This window comes from Strix aluco, chromosome 7, assembly GCF_031877795.1.
Source record: "Strix aluco isolate bStrAlu1 chromosome 7, bStrAlu1.hap1, whole genome shotgun sequence".
NCBI lineage: Eukaryota > Metazoa > Chordata > Aves > Strigiformes > Strigidae > Strix > Strix aluco.
The window spans coordinates 18,824,160-18,850,536 of NC_133937.1; the positions used below are offsets into that span (position 1 = coordinate 18,824,160).

At 41.1% G+C, this 26,377-nt stretch overlaps 1 protein-coding gene across 50 annotated transcripts in view; it reads left to right on the top strand.

Moving 5' to 3' along the window:
* The window catches only part of SORBS1 (sorbin and SH3 domain containing 1), a 173,487-nt gene that overhangs the window by 121,618 nt on the left and 25,492 nt on the right, over window positions 1-26,377 (top strand). For 40 of the 50 annotated variants that reach the window (XM_074830699.1, XM_074830712.1, XM_074830696.1 and 37 more), the window contains 13 exons: window positions 578-607; window positions 4,271-4,446; window positions 5,182-5,245; window positions 6,363-6,437; window positions 6,773-6,835; window positions 10,866-10,913; window positions 11,028-11,157; window positions 13,128-13,242; window positions 16,491-16,574; window positions 20,419-20,484; window positions 21,072-21,173; window positions 22,498-22,547; window positions 25,350-25,525. In XM_074830699.1, the coding sequence (XP_074686800.1) occupies window positions 578-607; window positions 4,271-4,446; window positions 5,182-5,245; window positions 6,363-6,437; window positions 6,773-6,835; window positions 10,866-10,913; window positions 11,028-11,157; window positions 13,128-13,242; window positions 16,491-16,574; window positions 20,419-20,484; window positions 21,072-21,173; window positions 22,498-22,547; window positions 25,350-25,525 (1,179 nt within the window). The remainder of the gene's footprint in view (window positions 1-577; window positions 608-4,270; window positions 4,447-5,181; window positions 5,246-6,362; window positions 6,438-6,772; window positions 6,836-10,865; window positions 10,914-11,027; window positions 11,158-13,127; window positions 13,243-16,490; window positions 16,575-20,418; window positions 20,485-21,071; window positions 21,174-22,497; window positions 22,548-25,349; window positions 25,526-26,377) is intronic. The other 10 variants (XM_074830707.1, XM_074830738.1, XM_074830722.1 and 7 more) reach the window with 5 other exon arrangements.

A 26,377-nucleotide genomic window follows, 5' to 3' on the forward strand; every position in this document is an offset into this window, starting at 1 on the left:
ACAAAGGTCCTAGTCTCGGAACTTAGTAATGAAAGGCCCTAAACCAAGGGGACCATTCTGAGAATCAAAGCCTTAACCAAGCTGTGTCTGTGGGCAAATCCCTGAGTCTGTGGCTCAGTAGTGTGTGATGAGACTCAGCAAGCACCAACAATGACTCAATCCTTTCCTATATCCCTTTGAAATGCTACAGCATTATTGTTTCAAAATGTCCTTCATGCTAATAGTAACAGAGTTGCCAAGTTGTTTGACTGTGAGTCTTTACCGTTTTTCAAATTGTCTCCTGTCCAACTTTTTTCATTCTCTGTTGTTAAGAAAAAATAAAAATAAAATGTTCTTTACAAATGTATCGGTCACTGCATCATGAGATTTATATTATTCCATGAGTCTGCTGTGTGGAGAAGGGACTGTGGGCTGTCACTTCGGCAGGATATTTGAAAACAGATTCTCTCCAGCAGCTGCTGCCATTCTGTCTACAGTGTATTTCTTGCCTGTCAGAAATGCAGCACCAGAGCACTTGCTGTTTGTCTCACCCATTTGTTCTGTATTTCTTTTTGTTTTGTTTCTTCCTTTACCACAGAACAGCAAAAAAGGCTTAGTAGCCTGGCAGGTATGATGTGAAAGGTCTGCTACCCCCCCAACTGCTGCCTCTGCTGGAAGCAAAGCTGCTGCTTTGTTAGCTTGTGGAGTACCTTCAGCAAACACACTTCCCAGGAACTGCAAAGGAATTAGTATAAATATTTGTCATGGCTTAGTCCAGGTCACTGAATGTTTCATTTCAGTCTTTTCTCCTAATGCTACCTGTGTGGCCATGTGTTAATATACCAAAACCCTAAACTATTTGTCTGTTCCTCCTAAGTCATAAGATTTACATACAGTTTGATTGTTCTAGTTGACTTCTGGGGCTGCCTTTAGGTTTATTCTTTAGGGGCATATTCTCAAGTTTATTTACACAGCTGTTAGTCTTGCTTGTGGTGAGGAGAGAGGAAGAGAAATAAAAATCAGTATTTGCATGACTCCAAGAGCAGAAGTATTTGTGCCAGATGTCAAGAAATAGGTGGTAAAATTGTAGTGTGCAAGTATGCACGTGCGCTGCCACCCTTCTCTCCCCAGGCAGCTCTCTGCTCTTGCAACATGTATGAGAGTCTGTCCTTGAAAGAAGAGCAAGTTGTTTTCCTGGTCATCTTTCCCTCCCTGCACCCCAAATAGAAGTAATTCAGTCTGCAGTGGGTGTTATAGGAACAGCATATTGTGCATTGCTTACCCATATCATTATTCTTCAGTTATAGCCATGGCGGGGTAAATAGAGAGACAAGCAAGAAGAGAGTCACAGTTCCTAAGCACTTTAAATATCACAAATAGAAACACAGAGAAGCCAATACTGCATGTTCTCGCTCTGCTGCGTGGGCTCTGGACTAGCGGAGTGTGTCCCATAGGGAGAGCATCTGCCCATGAGGCAGCTGCTGACCTGGTCGAACTTCATCCACCAGGTTCCTCGGCTGCGACACCAGCCTGTCCCTCCTCACTGCTGCCACCCTGCTGCGGTGACAGGCTGAATAACAGCTTACACCGCTTTCTCTCGGCTCCTTTCCTTACTGTAGGTGGTGTCTCATCGGACACCACTCAGCTGCAAGTTTAACTCGACTCCAAGTTCGGACAGAGGTTTCCTGTTGGTTTTCTGTTTTGCAAGCTGTTTCCCTTCATTATCAGGAGCTCCTTTCTTTTCTGAACTAGAGATAGCCACAGAGCAGTGTTACAGCCCAAATGATCCTCAGTCTGGAAGAGTGAAGCACAGCTGGGTTTGCACCTGCTCTTGGTGTACCAAAACAGCCCCACAAAGCTGCTGGCTGACACCTCTCCCCCTGCTTTTTATGTTCTGTTGGTTACAGCAGTAAAACTCTCTTGCTGTGCAACCCTATATATTGCTGCTGCTCTTGCAAAAGGATGGCCCAGGTGCCATGGAGCGTGCTGAATGGTACAATCTGGTTATTTGGGTGATTAGGTACCAGATTTGGCTCTCTGATTTTTAAATACTTCAAATCCTGGTATTTACCTCCATAAACTCTTTTGAAATCATTGGAGCTGCATGGCAAATAAGTCAGTGTGAAGTTCAGCTGTTATTCTCCAAGTTGTAGGGTATTGTAGGAAATCTGTGGTGAAAGATGTCTGCTTTAGTTCCTTCCTCTGCAAAGATGCTGGTGCAGCAGGTGTCTATGTTTGCAGTATCAGCTGAGCAGCCAAACTGGACCAGCAGCTAATCTGATCCTCTTGGTTGAGTTGGACCTAGGAAGTACTTGTCTGGCAGGGTGCACAGGGAGGGCTTGCCCTAATACAACTCATGCTGTCAGACAGGCCTTTTCTGCCTTCAGGGTTGTCAGTCCAGCACCTTCAACCAGTTCTAAGTGCACTCCAAAAACATTTTTGAAAACTCTTTCAAAATACATTTAACTGGCTGATAGGTTTTCACCTTGGCTATGCCATGGTAGATAGCTCCCAAACCTTCATGTTTAATATTATAAGATATGAAGTCATGGTCGGGAGATGTCTGGCACAGGCCGGATGGTGGGTTTTGTTTTTGCTAAATCATCAAAATAAAGATTTTGCTTAGATCATGGCTGTGGCACTGGGAAATCAGGTCGTGATACATCTGCCCTGTTGTTTATGTCTATATTAGGTGTTTTGAATATTATCATTGTAGTTTCAGATGGGATCTACCTGACAAGCAGCCAACCACTTTTCCTGTGCGGGGAGCTAGAGAATCAAAGAGAAATAATATATGTTTACCAGTCCTGTTAGAGAAGGTCAGTGACATTGAATTCTAAAGGCTAAAGCCTGCAGAAAATAATCACTTTTCTAGACCAGAAGCTCAGGACTTGTAACATAAGCAGTGACAATGATAAGTAATGGAGAAAAGCTGTGACCTTTCCTTAAGTTTGCATCCTCGCCACATCCTCATCTACATCCAAAAACCTGCTTACTTTTTGTCTTCAAGGTTATGGAAGAATAGTCTCGTTTCAGTTGCTCTTTCTATGCTCTGTTTCTAGAGTCTTAGTAAGGAGTTCAGTAATGGAAAAGGACCAAATACTTCCTATAAAATGGAGAGCCCTGTGCAGCAAGGGACATGAAAGGACCGAAAGACGGTGCACACACATTCACAGGAAGGGGAGATAGGATGAAAATGCTAAACAAGGATTTAATAGATGCTTTGCCCTGTTTTGAACATTTACAAACATTATTTCATTTTTCCTTAAAGAGGAGGAAGACCTAAATTTTGATGGTAATTTCAAACCAGCTACTCAAACACAAATCCTTCATGTACTAAGTTTCACAGGGCAGAATTGTGTTTGCTCAAGGTACCAATGGACCAATGCTTTGTTATGCATGAGTCTTTTCTCTGCTAACTGTCCCTTTCAGATTTCTGCACATTTAATGGCTTTGGGCAGTATGGTGATGTGCATGTGAATAAACATTTCTCTCTCTCTCTTTTTAATGCATGCAGTGATGTAAAAAGGATAGGACTTGGCAAAGTCTTGATGAGGCAGACTGTAAAATCACAGGTTTCATCTCCAGAAATCCACAGAAAACCCTTGGTAGAGCCTAAGGGTTGATGTGCTGCACCTCTCCAGAGCATAGTAGAGCTTCAGAGCAACCTGAGCTCCCTTAGTTCTTTGGTCAGTGGTGGTAGTGGTGTGCCTACTGCTACATGTGGGTGTCAGTTGGGCAGTGTCAAGGAATTCCAGGTAGAAGCAAGGTGATCTGGAGGAATTGGTTGTCTCCTGCCATCTTTATGCAGACTCATGTGCAAGAGGAATCATATGTATGCTTAAACAACAGTGGAATTTGTTATTTAGAAACTGGTTAGGGCACAGAGATGAATTGGAAGCATCGTATACTGACTGTAATGAATGGGGCTGTCAGACAGGTGAGTGCAACTGTTAAAAAGTAGTGCCCCACTACCACATAGGATGTTCCATTAGATTGAAATCACCAACAGAAAAAGATGTCTGGGAGACTGTATCACGGATGCTTTTTGATGAAGAATGAGATTGCAGAGTGGCTGATTAGTCAAAGCTACCTGAGAGATGCTAGCCTGCTTTTGCTGACATCAAACATTTTCTTGGTAGATTTCTTTTAGTTCAGGTGCTAGCCACAGCTAGCAGTGACAGAGTCTGTCTCATCAACTACTTGCTGGGATTTTTGCCTTAAAAAAGTGGAATATGGTGATGCAGTGAAATGCTGGGATGAGATAAGAATCCCCCATTGTCATTTCCAGATTCAGTGCCAGACAGACTAGTTTCTGATAAAGTTGACTCAGCACTCATCCGGGACAAGCCAGCTCAGGAGCCAGCACCAAGTGAGAAGAGGACAATGGAGGAGAAGAGAAGCATTGGCAAGAGCCCTCAGCAAATGGCTGATACATCCGTCGATGATATTGGTATTCCACTGAGGGTAAGACAACACTGAGCATGTGGTAGATGCACAAAACTTGGGCCAGATTCTGCCTACCTTAGGACTAGGGAATTCACTAAAGCTCCAGAGACTGTAGAGACTTAAGGGAAGATAGAATTCTAGTTCTAATGTATTTTATTATGAACGCTTCCATTTGATATCAATGACCTGTTTCAGCTGCCTCATGAGGAAAAAAATTAAAAATTAGAATCTCTTTTCATCATATTTGAAAATACAGCAGCTAAGGCAGAGTTTTGTCTCATTTTAGCCATCTTAAAGGCAGATATCTCTTTTATATGACATGTTTAATTTTATTCAGTGTTTAGAGGAAATTATCATTACAGGAATTATTAACCTCTTCTTACAACTAGTGTTTAGAATGACTTGAACACTAAAGGTTTCTAACTGTCCATTTGAATACTTTGGAAAACGGTACATAAGATTAAAATAGGCAAGGTGTGTACTTTTAGATGTCAAATCAGATTAGTATGCAAAACCTTCCACACAATCTACAATTCTACATAGTTTACAACCTACCCCTTCAAAGCTTGCACATTATGAGTAACTTGAGTGAAGCCTGTAGCTTCATTACATATGAAATTATTTATCTGAGTGAAATCACTCATATTTCAAAGTATTAATTTCATATAGCAGAGTGTCAACCTTTTCCATTGCTGGAAGGCTGGTAGAATTCATGGTTGTGATTATTTATGTGTATATTTGTTTTTCCAATAGAATACAGACAGATCGAAGGACTGGTACAAGACAATGTTCAAACAGATCCACAAGCTAAATAGAGGTACTGTAACGCAGATGGTTTTTATTTACTTCAGAAGACCATGTTGATAACATTTTGTTTCATTCATGTGAAGATTTGTACTGCATGTTACATAAAAGCATTTTTGCTCTGCACCGCAGAACTCAGCCATGTATTTGAAATATCTGAAGTCAAAGGTGAGAGAACAGTGAAGTCCAAAGAAAGGTCTGAATTGTTCTGAAAGGTGAACTGCAGTGCTCTCATGAAATCAAGAGTACTGAGATCAGAAAGCTGCTAATAATTCCATACTTAGAGAAAATAGATCCCTGAACTCCAGTTTTAGCAGGTAACCCCACTTTTAAAGGACAGTAGGTTATCACTGAAACTGCTCTATGCATAAGAAAAAACTTTTTGCAGCTGTAAAGCTTTAGTACCTGCATAACGAAGCTTGTTTTGAAACTCACTGAGACCAATGGAAAGGTTTCAGTTGATTTTTGGTGAGTTCAGAATCTGAACTCTGCTTCTTCAAAACCTCAAATTTTCTCCTTTCAAAACCTTAAAGTTCTGGTGAGCACTTGCAAACTTTGTAGTGATGCACTCTAAGGGGATCCCCTACTTCGGGGCACGTCTGTGCTCGGCTGCTGATACATTTATGTTCGTTCTGCTGCGTGAGAAATGGCTGCAGTAACATTTGCAAACTTGAACCCTCTGAACAGCCTGATGTGCAGGCAAATGCAATTCAGAACTGCACTTATATAATAAAACATAGAGCATGCAAAACTGGAGCTGTATTTGCTGCTGCAGGTGCTGTCATGATGGGCTTTTTGCATAGATAGATGCTGTGTTGTATTGGATGGAATGAAAAAGAGTTGAACTGTTCCTAATCCCAGTGCTCTTAACAGAGGTTCTTCAGCTCAGGCACAGCCCGTGTTTCAGAAGGAGGAGAATTAGTTCAGTCCCCTCAGCTTCCAGGATCTCTTGCAGGGCCCACACATGCAAGGCAGCAATGAGCAAAGAGGCATCTAAGTTGTGTCATGGTAGAACATCAGCATGAGAGGGACTGTTCAGCAGTCAGCTTGTATGGATTCTTGTCTTGCCCTTCTTCCCCTTTAAATCTGTCCTCTCTGTTCTTTTTTGCAAATCACGTTCCTCTCCTTAGATACTCCTGAAGAAAACCCTTATTGCCCTACCTACATATTTCCTGAACTTCCTGAAATCCAGCAAAAAAATGAAGGTACCAGAAGTTTAGTCAGAGTATCTGTTGTCTTGTGCTTTGAGTTAACTGTACTATAGCACCCTAATAGTAACTAGATTCAGGTTCTAGATTTCCGTTACCCATGTTTTTCGCTGGCTGGAAATTCAGTTATGCCCAGTATACCTTCTTGTGTGATGCATAAAATAACTAAATCTTTGCTAATCCGTTAATCTTTTTTTAAAGTATGATGCCATTTACTTTAGTGTTATTAAAGTAGGCAATAAAATCATATGGTGATAGGAAATTGGGGGATGAAGCAGAACCTCCACTTCACTGTGGATAGTCTCAAAATCCACTGCTTTTCTCTGCTGCAGAAGACAATCCTTATTCTCCTACATACCAGTTTCCTGCGTCTACTCCTAGTCCTATCTCTGAAGGTAATAATAAAGGACCATATATATTTTTCTGCACAAATGCTGCCTTATCTATTTGTTTTCTTCCTGGAGTTTTTTCTAGTTGCTGAGCATTATGCTGCCTCATAATGATTTGCTGCACTCTAAGCATTGCCTTGACTGTATGATGCCTTTTTGGTTTTGCAGTGCTCCTCTGGCTTTTTAACTAGTATTTGACTAATGCTACAGACTTGGGGTTTGCTTGGTTTTATGTGCTTATCAGTTGTATTTAGCCATGTGTGTGTGCAGTGATTATTTAACATGCCTAGAATGCTGACTTACATGTAAAAATGTGATTTAACTGAGATTTCTCCCACACCCCTTTCAGATCAATAAATTTCTTTAGTTATTTACTTCTGGTTTTGAACATTAACACAATATTAGGGGCAGACCCAAAATGCTGCTGAAGGCTATTGGTAAAAAAGCTTCTTGCTTCAGTGGGTTTTGGATCAGTCCCTCAATGTAGTCTTTTAAAATAAATATAATTTGGTAACATAGGTTCAGGGCTGGCCTTAGGTGCACTTGGCATATCTAGGCAAGGACAGAGTTTGACAGTCTCATCAGCACATCTTGCAACTTGAAATAACACTGTCTTTACCTTATGTTCTTCATGTGCTCAGCAGATTCCTTTAAACTTCAAGTACAAACCAGAATCCTTTCTAGTCATGTTTCAGGGATGGTGAAGTAGCGTCTATTGCAGTGATAATCATGTAACTGTGTGCATATGCGTGAAAACACTTATATTTGAGGAACACTGGAATCAGCTGCACACATTGGACACACAGACATTTCCTGACTGGGAAATTGTTGTTGGTGACAGCCTTATTGACTTGGTGCTAATTTAGGAACTTGCCTATTTAGACTGTGCCTCAAGCCAGCCCTGGTGAGACTATTAATTAACCATTTAATTCAATGTTTATTAATTAACTGTTCAATTAAATGTATGGTGGGTACAGTGTAAGAAGGTGACATACAATGGGGGTTCTAGCTGAGATGCTTAAAGAAGACTGGGAGATGTAAGGTGCATTTCACTGTTAAAATGAACGTGGACTACTGTCATACAGGTATCTAAAGATACTAGCTCATTTCTTGGTGAAACCTGTAGGTGAAGAGTCCTGTCTTGCAAATCATAATGCAGTTTAAATTATTTTCTATTGGCAGAATGGTATGGGGGTATGGATGACACAGTCAGTCTCAGTAACCAATCGATAAAGGAGTTTTACAGAGCTTCACTTTTCTTGTTTGTAATGAAGTTTGAAAATCCATTTTGTTCTTGTCTGAACTAACGTAGTTTGCAAAACCAATGATGATAATGTATTAAGAGTCTGGTTTCCCATAAATGTCTCCTATGCACTTACAGATATGCATGTGAAAGTAATTTACTGGTTTAGGTAGTTGAAATTTTACTGGACCAAACACTTGATTTTTATTCTCAATGCATTGGGAAATATTTCTCTAATACTTGCTTGGATTCTTTCCTTGGTAAAGAATCTGAAATATCTGTAGATGGTTTGGTGTGCATGTTTCATATTTAGAGAACATTTCAAAGTTATATACTCAATGGCAAAGTATTTATACAGAGATGAGTCGAAGCCTCAATTTCGTAACAATTAGTGTCAGAGTTTTTTGCTTTGGATTGAAGCATAGGATCTCCTAGCAATATCAAGATTTGGGCTCCCCTTTAAAATACCTTTAGAGTCTCTAGAAACTTAGAGAATATGGCCAACCAATGAAAAAAAAAAAAAAACAAAAACAAAAAAACCAAACAAAACACCACCCTGCAGGGTCTCTAGGAACTACAAGAGAACAGCCTCTTCTCACTAAAAGAGTCAGATTTTGAAATGACAAACTGGAGTTAACCTGTTCCATTAAAGAGGGTCCCACAGATAGAATGCAGTTCTGAGAGCCAGGAGATCTTGTTTTAATGCTCATCTCCAATTTACTCTTTAATCTTTATCAAGTCATTCCAGATATCTGTGTTTCAGTACTCCTTGCTGTAAAAAGGGAAGAAATGTAGGTACTCTTCTTCATACTATACTCGAAGAGACAAAACATGTCTGTTCTCCTTATTAATGTAGATATTAGAATATATGCAACTGGAAAATATCACTTATCTGAAATGAATTTTTATTGTGTGGTTTTCCTGTCTGAATGATGAGCTATAATGAATGTTGATATTTCTCTTCAAGTAAATCAATTTTTTCATTGATCACCAGAACTAAATAAGACTATGAGGTAAATAGCTGTGAAGGTAGTTTTAGACATTTGTTCATTTGTATTTGTAGGGACCAAGAGTTTTGTGATTTACCAAGTATTTTGCTATCTGAATAAACCCATCTCTTATATAGGAATACCAGTCAATTTTGTCAACAATTCAGTGTAACAACATTGAATAAATAAGTATTTGTTTGCTGTCATTTAGGTTTAAAATACAGGAATTGGCCTGAAAATTGACCTTTGCTGTTTTTTAACCTGAAGATTATGATAAGCACACCAGAGTCAATAACCATCTGTTTGGAATTTAAACCTTCCAATTCATTCACCAAGAGAACTCAGCAGAGAGGCTAAAAGTTAAGACAACTTTGAGCCTTCCTGAAAGGCTTGATTAAGGCTTGGAGTGCAATTTCAGGTCAGCTGTGTTAGCCAGATTGTTTTTTCCAGTTGATGAGATTGGCTATAGCAGCTGATTGATGTCCTCCTTGAGAGAAGAGCTGGAAATGGTTTCAATCTGTTGATCAGCATCACTAAATTCACATAACACTTTTTTAGTATGTTCTTTTCTTATCTACCTTATTCTAGCTTCATCTGTTTTGTTTTTCTTTTTATCTCTGTCACTTTTAGGGGTTTCTTCACAGAGGTATTAGTAGTACCTTTGCTCACAGTTCTCTTTGCAGTAATTGCATTGTACTTTCCTGCATTTTTGCCTTGGAAGTCCTGTAGATGGCTCATATACACATCCCTGTAAGTTTGAACCCTCATCAACAGAGAAAGGTGATGGGCCTGTGGGTCTGATTTCCAGGTCTGATCCCAACTTCCCCTGCTACTACCTGCAATTCATTGAAGATTCATTCCAAAGCCTGTTGAAGATGGTGGAAAGATACCACTAAGTATCAAGTCTCTCTGGCTGTAGAGTGGGGGATGGTAATGCTGCCATCCTCCCACCTTGTTTTTGGGCACATTTGCCTTGTGCACTACAGTACCATGTTATCTTTGAATAAGACAGTATGTTCCACGACTCAAGGCAGCAGTTGTGTCCTGGGAATGACATTGCTGTGTTTGTGCAGGGTAACACTTTCACTGTCAAAGAGAGAATGTTGTTCAGCTCAGGGGCCAGACCATGCCACTCAGTTGCAATGATGCCATCGATAGCTCTTTTAGAGCTTCTTTAATATCTCTATTGCATTCTATAGACATGTCTTTCCTATTTAAAAAGTAAGCTCTTCCGAACAAGGACAGTCTCTTGGTGCAAGTATACATGTGTGTGTCATGTCAGGAACATTATCTGTGCTTAAAAGATAATCTGAGTCAGCGAACATACTTCAAGGTGGTGTACAAGTTAATACAAGGAAGAGGTCCCAGCGATTATCGTATGTGATTGAGAGCAGGACTGCTCAGCTCTATTACTGTGTCCAGCACCTAATAAATTATTTTAGGCTTATACTATGGCTTTTAGATCCTCTATTTATCTTTCAGCTTTTGATAAAATGGATCTAATAACCCTTGCTGTAGAAGAGTTTTGTGATAAAAAGTGATTGTTTTCTAAAGTGCTTTGAGAGCCTGGAGAAGAGTATTAGTGTAAGTAGTACATTAGTATTTATATCTAATCTAGGAATTACATTTAAGTGCAAATTAAACCTCACTGGGATTTTCTTTTTTAGGATCCTTTCCCTGTGGTAAGTATTGGGCATAGCACTCGAATTATGGCCAGTGTATTAGTATAAGAAACGGAAAGGGTCTCTGGTGCTGCTTCTTTGGGGCTCTTTCAGCTTACTTGCAAAATGCTTTTGTCTTTCAGATGAAGATTCTGATTCATACTCTCCTCGTTATTCCTATTCTGAGGACAGTAAGTAATTCACGTTTCTTGTGTGATCTGTCAAACAGAAAGGGCATGTAAAGCATGTATTTATTTGCCTCCTATTCGGTTCACCAATATTCCTGTATTTGATTTATCCTACAGGCAGAAGCCAGCTTTCAGTTCCCCGCTCCAAGAGTGAGACGGACAATATTGATTCAGAGAAGGTTGTCAAGAGGTCTGCCACTCTGCCACTGCCAAACCGTACTTCATCGCTGAAATCAAGCCCAGAAAGGTGACCTGAACTAAGATACACTTGGATCGGTATTGGAAGAATCTCTGAAAGCTGTGAATGGGATGCTAACAGAGGTGGAAGCTTTAGGTCCACAACTGCAGTTAAACTTTTTTTGGGAAATGGAGATGTAGTTTTGGCTCTGACTCTTTTACAAGGCAGCAGTGAACTACTTCATTGTCACAGCCCAGTCCCCCATTTTGTCTGCTTTTTACCAGGCTTCACACATTCTGGGTGAGGAGTGTTTCCCTGGATGTCATGCCTACACAGTGCCTACCACAGAGGCACAGTGGAAACTCTTGGCTCAGTGTGACACTGTAAAAGCACCTCAGAATACAAGCAAGTAGAATAATTGTGGAGAAGCAAAATTTGGATTTATGTTGAGCCTTGGTAAAAGTTTTGTTACATTTTTCATTTCTGAGGAGTCCCATCCATAAGAACTTTATTGGAAGTAGTTTCTAGTTAGCAGTGTCATTTCTGATCTTTCAAGATTACTTCCCTTCTGTTTTTTTGCTTTGTTTATTACCACGTATTTTAAACCTCTTTGTAACAGTAATGAATGTGTTTACCAAATGAAGGGAAAGCTGAATGAGCAATGAATATTTTATGTCCTGCTGAATTCTTCCAGCTCTTGAGCTGCTCCTCGCTCCCTCACGAACTTCCACATGCTCTTAATGTTTTTTCACTTGCTGCCTCAAATGAGCAATGCAATATAATTTGACATTGCTAATTCAGTGAATATCTCAGGTCACCAGATCAGGAGACAAAGTTTGCTGATAGAACATGTCTTCCTTATGCAGGAATTAAAGGCATGGTACTTTGGCCATCTTAGAAAACTTGTGCAAGTGAAAGGATTACAATAATTAGTGCTTCCTACAATCTAGTGACAAAACAGTGTTTCACCAGGGAGAAGTTTCTCTGCGGTTGGAAACTTAAGCAGTCAAGTTTATTCTAGACATCAAAGATCAACCTTGTTGAAATTTGTACACTGCTTGTAGGCCAGTCATTTTGGCTGCCGACTTTAAAAAAAAAAAAAAAAAATTGGTTGCCTCTGTCTCTCCTAAGCCAGTGGAGAGAGTTTGGGCAACTCAGTGGATTGTTTCTGTCCTAAACCAGATCAGTAGTGTAAGTGGGAGGAAACCTGGAGCAGCAGTTTTGGTTCAATGCTTCACTTTTGGTGAATGCTAGGTGAGATGAATCCATATACAACATTGCCCATCAAATGGAACATATCAAGAGCAAGATCAGAATTAGTTTACTGGTTTAAATGGCCTGATTTCTGGGCTTTTTGGGGGGCATTGGTTATTCTGCATGAGGTGTTTGAATACATTACTTTTCAGAGGAGCTGGACATTGTAATATATGGATGCTGAATGCTTTGTGACTACTATTGTCAGAACTGTGCCAGTGTGGACAATGCACAAAATTATAGTGGTTTGGTAGTCAACGGACTGTTCTTAGCCACCTTTAAATATACCAGTATGAGACAATTCATTCATGTCTCTAGAAAAGACCCACTCTTGGACCCCAGAGTGCCCCTAGAATCCAGAGCAGTAGTGGTCACATAATATGATGTGGCTAAAATGAAGAAGTCTAGCAAAAGAGCTTTAATCTGAATTCTGATCAGAGTTTGGACATGTTCATATTTGTGAGCTTCACTGAAGCCCATCACTAAGCTATTTCCAATCAGGAAAGATATGGAAGTCTGGAAGTTTATTGAAAGTACTTGGAAGAAACTCCCTCTGCTCCAGTGGTTTCAGCAGTTGAGCTGTATCAAACTCTGCCTGCTACGGATAAACAAATATATGCCCGATGCCCTGTCTGAACTGTTTCTCTTGCAGCAGGCTGCTTTCCTAGGTTAGAAAAAGTTCCCTGATTAAACCATGATTAACAGGGAAAGGCGCCTGTCCAAAGGAAGTGCTTGTCTCCACGGAAACCACAGTGTTTTGGATTAATTGATGTTTCTTTCCTCAGGACTGACTGGGAGCCTCCAGACAAGAAGGTGGACACCAGAAAATACCGTGCCGAGCCCAGGAGCATTTATGATTATCAGCCAGGAAAGTCCTCAGTTCTGAACAATGAAAAGATGGTAATGTTTGTTTTATCCTAGTTTGTGGCTTTATCCTGTGATTGTAAAAACTCCCCAAGTGCTTGTCCAGTTTCATTCGGATAGGATTTCTTATGCTTACATTGCAGTGCTCGTATGATGTATTTCCTGTATATTTTGTTTTGAAAACTGTTTTGCATAACTTCCTAACATTTTTGTTCTCTATAAAGCAAGTTCCAGGGGGATTGAGAGACTTCTTTCCTTTTGGACGTGTTGTTTTCTGTGTTAAGTATGGATCACTAACCCTAGTTTTTAATCCATGTTTGACACTGTGACCTGTTCAGCAGCTGTTTTGCCAGCTGTACTTTTTCTAGGGCACAGCATTAGTTGATGCAGGAGGGTTGAAGGCATTATGCAACAAAGCAGGGTGATTCAGTTTCTATGTTCCTCTGATGCTTTAAACACCAAAGGAGTAATTTTTAGAGTGCCTGTAATGTGCCTCCGGGGATGCCTCTGAGGCACATTAGGACATGGCCATCTCCCCTCCCCTGGGCTGCTTTCTTCCTCAGCTGGATCTCACCACTTCTGTGGCAGGGGTGGCAGAACTGAACGTGAGCTGGCTCCCCAGCTACACCAGTGTGTAACCTAGAGTATTAAGTGAGCTGTTACCAATTTCAGTTTGAATTTATAAGTTATGCTGTGAATTGTGACAGCTAGGGGACATACAAAAGTCTCATTCTGCAGCCTTGGCTGAGAACACTTGGCAAGGGACAGGACAGAGAGGTGGTGCTAACCTCATCAGCCAGTCCTGTGTAAATCACCACAGCTCACTTAAGGTGTCCTTCAGTGGTACAAGTGTGACACTGTAAATGCTAGAAAACACTGAATGAGGTTACTAGTGAATAGCCAGTTTGGTACATAAAGATGTAATTGTTCTAGATAGACATTAGTTTGAAGGATTCAATTAGAAGTGCTTATTGCATGTGAGATTCCAAATGTAAACTGGACTTTGAGCCTTAACAGCTCAGACATTGGTCTATGCATGCAGTAGGTAAAGGAATGCTTCTGAAAAACCTGCCAAAGATTTTACACAAGAGTGAACAGCAGTTTCAATCAATAGAAACATAAGAATCAAGTCTGATCTGGAACCTGATGTTTCTCCTTAGTATTTTGGTGGGTTTTCTTTTTTCCTTCCAAGTGCAATAAAGGTCCATCACTTTTTGAAGATCCTGCAACCATCTTCTTTTCACATCTGTGTCCCTTCATTGACTTCAACAAAGTTGCTCCTGATAGAACCATGATCCTAGTGCCTACTGAAATGGGCGATGGATGACTCTCTTGATCCTACTGGGCATTGGCTAAGCCCATTAGAGAAGTGCCAGTGAGGAGTGGTTTGAACATGGTATGACAACTCCATTCTCCTGCAGTCCATCCTGGAACAAGATTTCTGCTGACTTAAGTGGCAATTTTGTCTCACGGTAAACAGCCAAGATTAAACCTTGTGGCAAAAGGCCTGCTTCATCTGTGTATTTAAGCCTTTGTAAAAGGTCTGTCATCACCAGTGGCATATCAGTGGCATCACATATCAGTGGCATCACATGTTTAGACTTCATCAGGTACTTAATTGAGCTGTTGAATCAGAGTCTAAAAGCCACAAGCAGGAATATCATCAGCATAATTGAGAAAAGTTATACAGAGCTCATCAAAGACAAGAAGAATGTGATAGCTGTGTTACTTTGAGTGTAATTTTTTGAGCTTTAATTTCAAGCCATATATCACCGAAGAAAGAAGGTCTTGAAATAGTGGCTTCATGGTCTCCATCAGTTTCATTAAATACAACAGTAACACAGTGGTTAGCAACTAGATCTTTTAAGGAGGCTGCAGGAGATTTGTGGATAACTCTTGGTAGTCACACCCAGAGCTGTGACTATCCCAATTCAAAACCATTTCAGAGCAATGAAGAGCCTCCTATTGATGTCAGTGGGCTTTTTTTTAATGTAAAGGCAGTTATATAACAAGATGAGTGCTTCTAGTTGGAGTCCAGTAAATAAAAATATGGAGGCATTGCTTCTATTGTGCCTTTAAGAAATAGTCAAATCTTTCTCCAGGCCATTGAAGATCAAACATGATGTAACCATTTGTCTTTCAGACTGAAGCACTGCCCCTCTTTCAGCATCAATCTTGAGCTTTTGTCCTAGAGCTTTTTTGTGATGCCTAGTGGCAGAGTCTAGGACATCAAGCAAAGCCCAGCACAGTTGGGAACTCCCTCCTGCCTCAGTAACCCCATCACAGGAGGATTTGCATCAGGACACTTTGGCCATCTGTGCATGTGTGTGGCTCATCGCTTGTGATAGAGCACTTGGGATCACACTGGCATATCAGACATAATGTATTTATATTTTTAGTGCTCTGAGATCCATTGTGTGTAAGACTGGGTACACTGAAATGCAAGAGTTAGCTAGATGTCTTTTGGGGAGTGGCACCTCATAATCCTCAGCAGTGGACTTTATTCTCTTGTCTCACTGGTAGTGTTTTTAAACAGCTACAACTATTACAGCTTTTTTTGTTTCATTAAAAGAATTTGTATGAACAAAAGGGAATTTCCTTTTCAACTGTACTGTTTTCTGTCCTGTCTGGTTTTCCTTCATTGTAGCTTTGTCTGATTCTCTAACATTTATTTGTGAAGAAATAAGTAATATTGTCTCTCTATCTATCCCTTCAGAGATCTTTCAGGGATGTGTTCTCTCTGACTTGTGTCTCCTTTGATTTAGAAAACCACCTTTCACTCTGTTTGCAGTGTATAGAACAGGGTTTCTCACATATTCATGTTCTGTTAAAGATGCAGTATTTGATTCAGGTCTCACTGAATCTCTTTTTTAACCAAATGAAGATTTAAAATTTTTTTTAAAGTACATGCAGCTTTGGACTCGATGGAAGTGTCTGACAGTAGGACTGAGGGACTGGTTGACTCCCAGCTCTTCCACTGAGTCTACTTCTGATGCTGGGCAAGCTGCATAATCTCTCTCTGTGTGGGTCTTCTGATCTGTAAAATGCAGTTCATTCATATTCATGTTGCTCACAATGATGCTATTAGGCTTAGCTGATGTTTGCAAAGCAGTTCATGGCCTTTGTGAGAGAGGTGCTATAGAAATTCCAAATTATAAGGCCTAAATATCTACATTTTAGAATGGAAACCATGGGATCTGCATCTCTAACAGTCCCTTTCCGTGTATTCTTTGCATAATGTTATCCTTCTCTTTCTTCCATTCCCCTATCACCAACTCCTTTAGACTCGGGATATAAGCCCAGAAGAGATAGATTTAAAGAATGAACCTTGGTATAAATTCTTTTCGGAATTGGAGTTTGGGAAACCGGTAAGTTTGATAGTTCGATGACCAATGAAGTCGACCTGCCTTTTTTTTTTTAATGGTTGTCACATATCTTTGCTAGGCCCTAAACCTGGAACAGCTGCCTTACTCATTTAAAAAGGTGATTGTTCATAACCTCATCCTGATACTTATGTAAAACAGCTGTTCTGTGACTGCTTCAAGCATTTTGAAGCTATTTACAAACATTCCCCACTTTCCAGCCATATGCATCAACAAGGCAGTATTTTTTCACACACCACAGTTCAAACTGCATTTTTGTTGTTCATATTAGAAGTAATGCCCTATTCTCATTATTGGAAGTCCTTATTCAAAGCCCTTATTCTCCCTCTGCCTAACAAGATCTAGGATGGCTGATAGATAACTTTAAGTCAAGGAGAATCACTCATTTATTCCTAGCCTTGGCTTGTAAACTCTAGGTCAGTAATTTCCAGCTATCCATAAATAGATCATGACCCTGTTTCCTGCTCATTTCCTTATGCATGTAGCTGCCCCATTGCCTAAATGGGGTGCATCAGTCTGTGTTGAATAGCCTGTGCCATTCCCTGAAACCAAAGCAGTCTGAGAACAGTGTGCTTTCTTTTCAAATGGAGCTGTGTTGCTATGTGTGTGGGGAGAAAAAAAAAAAAAAGCCTTGATTTCCCCGCTCTGGAAAAAGATGACGCAAAGCTTAATTATGCAGTAGGACAAAGGACATTTTGATGGAGGGAACACATTAGTGGTCATGGCTACTGGAAAAAATGTGACTTTAAAGCATTTTATGGCTTGGTTCTTACTGATTAAACGCTATTAACTTCATTATTAAATACTGTTTAATAAGCTACTCTTACTGCACTAGAGGGTCAGTATCAGCCTCTCACAGCTATTCAAGTATAGTGGTTGTTTCTCCTTTCACCTTGAGGTCAGTTGTCAAATGCTGATGCACACTATTTTTGAGTGCTGCTGAGATTTCCCTGCATGTACAACAAAACAGAAATATGTTTTAAGGTTCAGTACTGGCTTCAGATACAACTGCACATGGACACCAGAGAGCAGGTTTTCTTTAAATCTAGTCTTTGTTCTCACAGAAGTGACAAAATTCCTCTGCACAGAGTGTAGCTGTCTGGGATAGGGTGCCAGTCTGATCACATCATAGAAATAGTGTAATTTTTGCTGAAAACCAAACATGTACAGTGGCCTGTTCTGTCATAGAAAACTATGTTTTATAGCCATGGACCTTCCATTCTAAACTAAAGAAGGAGCTCAGCGGTGTTAACTTTTAGGCAGTAGAAGTCAGGTAAATCCCACCTCACTGAGGCTTTTAAGTGATGTCAGTATAAGAATTTAACCCTTCACCAGTTGTCATGGTTTAAGATTTCCACAGAGCAAGAAGAAACCTGCTTCTCTTTGCTGCCATATAATTAATAGCCATATGCTCTTGCAAGGAGTGAAGGTTTGTCATCTCTATGATCCTTCGAGTTAGTGTAAGTTAATGGAAAATGTGTCAGAGAAAGGAGAACATTTATGCCCTTGGGCCTTTCTAGAAGTGAGGGTATATCTGTTTCTTAGAAGTGTGCATTTGTGCTTTTAGTCATGCAACTTTGGCTTACTTCAGAAGAGGGCATCTCAGGCTACACCAGTAATCCACCTCTTGCTCAGCATCTGTTCTGGTGACAAGTTCCCCCACCTTGCTCAGGGCACTGTTATTAAGGGCTGCTTTCTTACAGCTTGCCTTGGAATGCTATCCCATGTCAACTTGCTGTAGCTCCAAAGCCATGCAACCATGCTCCCTGATCAACTATGCCAGCCCCTGAATGTGATACTCCATAAACAGTGCTTCAGCATTAGGCACTTGAATTGAGGATGCCATCTCAGACTTTTATAGCTAGCAAAGCTCCATCTGAGCTTCATTACCACAGACTTTTTGTAGCTCTGGTCACTCTGGTCATGAGAGCACCAGATTTTTGTGACCAGCTAGTGGCTAAGCCTCATGCCTAACCAGAGAGTTTCAACTGATGTTTGCTAGTGCCTGGGATTTTTAAAGATTCTCTGTTTGTCCCAGCTTTTTTTCCAGTGCTGGAGATAATGTGTACTTCTACAGGCATGATTTCTCCTGGCTTTCTGACTTTATTTGCAGGTATGTGATGTGGGCAGGAAACACCCTTGGTAAGAGGGAGCACAGGATTCTTGTGAGTCTGTGGGTGTTGCTCTCCAAAGACACCAGAATGACCAGGATGGGTCTTTCCCCATTGAGGAAAGCACATGTGCTTCCTAGGGCAGCTGAAGCAACACTGCTGAACCAGCATCCCAGATGCATTTCTGGGCAGCTCTGTGGACAGGCACATGCCCTGCAGATGAGTAGATCAGTCTCTGTAACATGGATGCTTTTCAGTGTGCTGCTGAGACTGAATCCCCACATGCTCACTCCTTTCTTCCTCCTGACCCGTGGCTCCCCAGCTCCATGGAGCTCATCCATAAAACTTGACATTTGGTCAGTCCAGAGTTCGGTTGTCTTCCACTGTGATTGTGGGATCACACGCATGGGCACTTTGTCCCAGCCCTTCCCAAGAAAGCACTGAGTAAGCTCTTTGCTGTAAGTGGAGAAGCAGGGGACTGGAAAAAGGGGTGCATGTGCTGCCTTCTCACCTCCTTTCCTCCAGTTCCTCCCTCCAAATCTCAAACCTAAATCTGTCCAACACCATTTACCCCCGTGCAGCTGCTGATCTAACAGATAAGAAACAGGTATTTAGTGTTTGCATCCACACAGTGTCTGCCCAAATGTAAAGTGGAACAGATTCAAACAACAGATCGAGGCAGTCTAGAAAGAAATTTGGACCAAGACCCAAGTGTGGCAGCACAGTCTCACCTTTGATAGACTGATGCTCAGAGGTTCCCTGTCAGTGACTCAGAGGTGCTTTAATAATCTAGTCACAGAAGTCAGTATGGACATGTAGGATGATGCTAAGCTTGCTAGCCAACAGAGGTTGTTTAGAAACAGAGCAAATTCTGTATTCTGATTTTACAAAGTAAGAGCATATCAGTGAGAGGTGCATATCTGGTGAAATTACAATATTAGCATGGCGTTATTATGATAGGAGTGTCAGGACAAAGGTCTTTCACTTTGAATAATCCTCCCTGATATTTACATGTGCATCCAAACAGGAAAATCCTGTTTTGAAATCCACACCTTCACTTATAGGATGAATTTTAAATACCTAGTTCTCAAATTTCTGTGTCCCACTCTCTCCACCACACCCCCCCACAAACAAACCCCCAAACCAGTGAAATAAAAAATAACAACTTTGCATTCTCATTGCCCCACAATGCCACCACTGGAAATTCAGCCATTTGTTCACATGGTATGTATTCATAGTCTGGCTGGGGTGGGAAAGATTCTCCCTTTTCTTTATCAAAGGCCCTTGTTTCACCCTTTCCTTTTGAAAAGAAGAATGAGCAAAACAAATGCTTTTTATGATTGTGTGTTTTTTCCCCGTTTTGTTTTGTTTTTGTGTTAAGAATGCTTTAACCACCAGCTGTGGGCTCCCTCTACAGAGTCCAAGATCCCTTAGAGCACCCTGCAAAAATAAAAATTTCCTCAAACACTACTGAAAACAGCCCCTCCCAGACTGCATGTATGCTCCCTTTTGCCTCCCATGATCTCTTGATATTTGTGCTATAGCGGATTTATTCCTCTTTCTATCTCTCTTCTCTGTGGTTTTTTTTTTAAATTTCTTTTCAGTGTTGATGCAAATCCCCTATTGTATTCCCCCTCTGTTCTAATCCAGTTTCCATATTCTCTGTGATGTCTTTCTTTATCTTCATTTCCTCATTTCCTTCCTCTGCTTTCCATCAGCCTCCAAAAAAGATTTGGGATTATACTCCTGGAGATTGCTCTATCCTTACTAGAGAGGATAGAAAGGTAATTGTGTCTCACATACGTTGTACTACAGCATCTAGCGCGTATGTATGTGACTTTCTTTTTTTTTGTTGGGTTTTTTTTGGTTTTTTTGTAGCATTGCTTGGGTTTTGTGTGCTTGTGAGTGATTTTTTTTTTTTTTTTTTTTAATTGGGCTTGAGCTCATTAGCCTAACAATTAAGTAGCTAGTAAATTGATTTAATAAACAATTCCTAAAGCATAATCAGCCATAATTTAGAGTGGTGGTTTTGCTATCTTGACTTGCAATGATAATGATACTAACAACATATTGCATATTGTTACAGTATTTTTTTTTTTACAGGTGGGTTTTATAACTGTATGGTTTGTAGAATTAGATTCTAGCAGGCCTGTGCATCTCTTAATTTTGGATGTTAAATGCCTAAAACTATTTCCTCTGTAATGATTGAAACATGATTAATTACTAGTGAATTTCTGTGTATTGTCCATACCATCTTTGTCTTTTTTCGATTAAAAAGGCTCGCCTTTTTTTTTTTTCAAAATTAACATTCCTTTGGTTCCCCCTAACCCTAAGCATTATTTTCCCATTCTTCTTCTCCTTCTTTAACCAGACTGATCTAGAAAAAGACCTCTACCTCTACCAGACTGAGTTAGAGGCAGATTTAGAAAAAATGGAGAAGCTTTATAAAGCACCACATAAAAAGCCACAGAAGGTATTTCCTATTCTTTTCATGCTGCCAATCCCTGTTTCCAAACTCTCTGCTCTAATCTATTCACTGCTGGATGATTATTAAATGAGGTTGGGATAAATAATGGTTCTGACCGTTCTGACTGCATGGCTTGCTGTGTCGCTGTCAGAAATAATAGAACATGATGCTGAGAATCCGGCTTGAAATCCATTTCAGATACAGTGATTTCCTCTCTCCCCCGTTCCCTTTCAGCTGCCCCCCACCCCGGTCCCTCTTTCGGGTTTTAAGTTCAGTGTCTGCAAAAAAACCCTCTCTATTTTTCACATGAATAGGCAGCAGCAATCAGCTTAAAATTCTTGCTTGGTGTCACGTCATCATCTCGTGCCTTTCAAGCGTGTTGCCATCTACCCTCCCTTCATACAAGCCCTGCTCTCTGCTAGGAGCTCACGCCTACCCAAGATTTGGATATTCCCAAGAGATTTTACACAATTTTCCTTGTGCTGCACCTTGCCATGGCCTTCTAGGGCAGGTCAGCTGCTGCTGCTGCTGTTTTGAGGGTCTGCAGGACCCGAACCATGAAATGATAGATTAATTTGGTAACACGCTATTTTTTCTAATTTTTTTCTGTTGATTTTTTTTGAGGCTGCGGCATTTCACCAGGACTTGAAAAAACTGCTTTTTCAAACCCGAGATTTGCTTTTTCTTCCTACATAGGAATCCTCACATAGATGAGGGGACACCAAATAGAGCATTTCTTCTAAAATTGCCTTCAATTTTTAAAATAATGTGCCTAGGAAGTGTTAGATGGATTTAAAGCAAGCGGATAAGAACTGGCTTTTGCTATTGAACCTGTGCAGCTGGCATTGCTTCTCTTAAGTGAGAAACTGAACTGAAACATTGCTTTTGTTGTTAGTGCTTTGATATTTTTTTGAACGCTGAGGAATGTATTTGCTGCAGAAATGTAATGTACCTTTAAAGCAAAGGCGGGCAGTGACTGGTTGGGGAAAAAGCTTGGGGAAATAATTATGAGCATGTGTCTCCTGGTCATGGCCCAGCTGGTTATCTCTTCTTGCTTTTGGCTTTATTTGCAATGACTCATTTGCAGACAAAAGAATAGGCGCTGCAAAAAGGCATAGGCTGTGCTAAAAACCTGTCACTGCCCTGAAGGAACTCAGGAAAATTGTTACTTTTCTGCAAAGACATTGACAGCTTAAATTTCATTTAGACTTAAACCTCAATGTCTTCTAGAGGCTAATATTCAAGCAATAGGTGGAAAATTACTTAAGCCTTTTTCTTCCTCCTCACATGTAAGTGTGTATCAATGACTTCTTTGTTTGGACTTTTGCAGAATACAGCAGGTGTTACTCCTCTGGAAACTTCCACAGAACATTCTTCCTAGTAAGTTTTCCAATTGCTTTTTGATGCCTCTTTTATAATCTGAGGGCATGTAGGACAGGGTTTTGGGAGTTGGAAGTGGGTAGGCTTTATTTTTTGATGATGGATACAGACAAATGCATGTACCATGAACGTTATATATATGCTTTAGAGGAGTGCAGGTACAATATCTGCTCTTTGATCTTGAACGAGTTTTGAAGTTATTACATGAGTGATTGCATTGCCTAGATAAGAATTGCTGATTGTGCTGGCAGTGACTTTAAAAAAAATCCCCCAAAAAACAGACCTTTAACTCCATCTTGATGAAGTTTGCAAATTGACTGTAACTTCATGCAAGTATCTTTCTTGCATGGAATAAACAAAGTTTGTTTCTGCTAGACATGTATGATAGATTGGCTCCTGTTAGATATTCCCAGTTATGCGCATCAGATCAGAAGGATGCTGTTGATGGAAGGCAATAATTTTCCAGCTTCCAGGAAGGGAACAGTGGTAGCAGTAATGATATTTCTCAAAGATCTAATGTGGTACTGCTTTTCCAGAGCAATACATAATAAACAGTGTACTCTAAATAAGTTGTACTCAGAACTGGTTTGTTTTAAAAGAGGAACACAAAAAAACCAATCCAGAGTAAGATGCTGAGCTGTGCTGAGTTACTTGAGCTGTACTGAGTTATTCGAGCTGTGGAGCCAGCTCCTACTGCAAACCTGCTGCTCCTTGTAATTGGACTGAGTGCTTAATGTTGTCAGTCGGCACAGTGATCCCCTCTGCATGGATGGTTTGTTAGGAAAGGCATGTTCTTCTCCAGACGCCCATTAATGTCACATGTGTTCACCACCCCTCAGGGGCTGCCTTAGACATCTCTGGACTTCCCTCAACTCAGTTCCCTTCTGTCTGTGTTCATTCTGCTCAGAAACTTGCACACTGCTGCATTTTGTTGGTTGCTGCTATGACTGTTTAGTTTTGTTTTGGTAGGGAGATGGCAATAAGATAAAGGGAAATCTCAGAGATTAGCATAAATAGCTTATATTTACCAAAGACTGGTAAGGTTTCTGCCCATGGCAGCACTGTCTGTGCCCATTCTGACGCCACCCAAAGCATGCAGGAGTGCCAGTGTCTGAGCCAGTGGAGGGGAAGCAACCTGGGTAGGCTGGGAATGGGACACAACAGCAAGGCCCAGTGGAGTTGCACGTTCTTCCCTGCCCTGCCTTTAGAGAGCAGGGAGAAAAGATACCTGGAGTTTATTGTCTTTTTTGAAGTTTTGCTCTTCCCTCCATTCACCTGATTCTGATCTTGCAGACTGCTTGCTGGCCCTAATAAGGGAGCAACCGACAAAGGGGCTCTGCCAAATGCCTCCTCTTTCCCCCCCAACTGTATTCCCAAGGGAGGATCATTTTAACCCTTTGGTTTTTAACAAGTTGGCTAAAATGCTTTTACCTTCCAGTTGAGGAACCTCAGGGCAGTCATTATTCCCTGCAGCAACTGGCAGGGCTTCCTTGGGAACCTGACAAAAGAGGCACTGGGATAACCCCCATAAGACACAACAGCTCTGTAGCTATGGGTCTGTTTGAGCATTGCCTAGGTTGAAAAAGTGACAGTATTCCATTTCTCTTTTGTGGTGCTTTTCACAAGCTTTTATTCCATAAAGTAATTTATGGGACTGCATATGACCTGGTTTTCCTTGTTCGGAAACTAAAATCTTCTTTGTGATCCAGACATTGTGTAATTCCACCTCCGTAGCCAGTCCTCTGATATGTTTGAAAGCTTTCTCTTTACCCCATAAGTACAGTGTCTATCCAAAATAAACAGACGCATGTACAAATTTATCCACAACTAGCAGGCGTAACCACAAGCATTTCCATACTCACATAAATCTGAATCGCTCCTGGACATCAGGATGTAAGCCAGCTTTCAAAATGTTTCCATGAATTGGCAAATGACCTATTTTTTTACTTTGTCAAACCTTCCAGCAGTCATGCTTTGGCCCCAGAATAGCTTTGTGTGAGACTCCCTTTTATTCTGAAGAGCCTGGTTGAGCACAAGAACTGGTATCAGATGAGCTTAACTTTTAGGAAAACATTGTCTGCCTGATGGTTCAGTAAGTCTTTTATACCTGTAAAAGCCATTTATACCATGGCATTGTTGGTTATTTTTTTAGAGAGAGAAGTGTGAAATCTAGAAATCAGATGTGGGGTCATACTTGTGCTTAGATTCATGACTAAGAAAAGGGATTTGTAATAAATGTCCAGTCTTTAAAAGCCTAAGAAATTAAAATTGTACTCATTTTAACAGAATTTTGTTTATATATCTGCATGGTAGAAAATTGAGAAATTGCTCTGGGAGTCTTGAACTATATTGTTAACTGGGAGGCTGAACTGGTTATGAACTCCTGAGCAGCTGTGCTTTGTAAGCAGGGGACAGGCATGGCTAGTGTTTAAGGAGAGAGGACTGGGAGCTGGAAGATATTTGTGCTACTTCCAGCTAGCCAATGAATTTCTTTGTGTCTGCAAAGAAATCATGCGTCTGCTCTGTGACTCTGTTGTCTCATCTGTAAAATAAAGGAGTGCTTTCCTGCCATCTGTTTTCTTGGGGACAGAGCTGGGAGAGTTTCCTCAGGTGGAGAATGCTATGGTAATGCCAAACCCTGGAACATTATCGCCATGTATTCATAACATCTTCATTCAGCACCAGTTCTTCATACACAGTCTATTCTGGATTCACAAGTGTGGTTTTCTCTTACTCTGCATGAAGCTCTCAGCAAACAGAAGTGACCCGCTGGTGTCCCTCCCCCTTTTTTGTGCTTTCCAGCTCCACATATTCACCCAACTACCATGCAGTGAAGAGGGAGTCAGAACCAGCACTGGGGGACCCTGCTGGCTTGGAGAATGAAAGGCAGATTTACAAGAGTGTGCTGGAAGGTGGAGATATCCCATTCCAGGGGCTGAGTGGTCTCAAGCGACCTTCTAGCTCTGCTTCCACAAAAGGTAGGTGGTCAGGGCACTAACCTCTTCTCCATTTTGCACAGACTGTCAAAAGTCAAGTGATACGGGGTAAACTGCTGCAAGGTTTAGAGTCCTATTCAAGCCAGTTGAGGTTTCCTCTGTCCTTCCTCTTTGCCATCCCCAGTTTTCCCTCCTTTTTTTTTTTTCTCAGCCCACATTGGCCAATACTTTTCATGACCCCTTTATCTGATCCAGGTTCCTCTTCCCAAGAGGGGCCAGCTCCCTCCATCCAGCACCTCAGCCACACCCCATGCCCTCATGTTCTTCCTGGAGGCTGCTCAGGCTGGCATTGCTATCCATCTGCTCCCACTGCCTTGCCATGCTAGAGCCCTTCTCTGCCTTTTCTGCTCTTCCTGCTGCAGTATCTCAGCAGGCCACGCCATGCCTGCTGGCCTGGTGACCCTGGTGTAGCTGGCGCTGTGTGCTCCACAGCCTCCTGCCTGCAAAGGGTGTGCAGAGAATGCATGGGACACCGTGAACCAACAACGCCCTGCAGGCTCTGAGACAAGAGGCAGCAGAGACCGCTGCATCTCCTTCCCTTTCCTCCCCCCATCATGGACTCTGTAGAAGGTTAGGACCAGGAAAAGCCTGACTCCCATCAGGGAAATGTGTTGGGGAATGTATCTCTGAGCCAACTTCAACCTAAAAATGGCTTGAGATGGGGAGAGGACTGGGGAAGGAATGTGTTGGGTTTCTGAACTGCTCTCCCTAAAAATAGTACATCAAACCAAAAAGGTCTCTCTGTCTTCCAGCTGTTTTTCAGCATTATGTCAGGCCTGTGGGGCAGGAGTCAAACTGGATCTGAACAAAAAAATCTGTTCAAACAGTTATTGT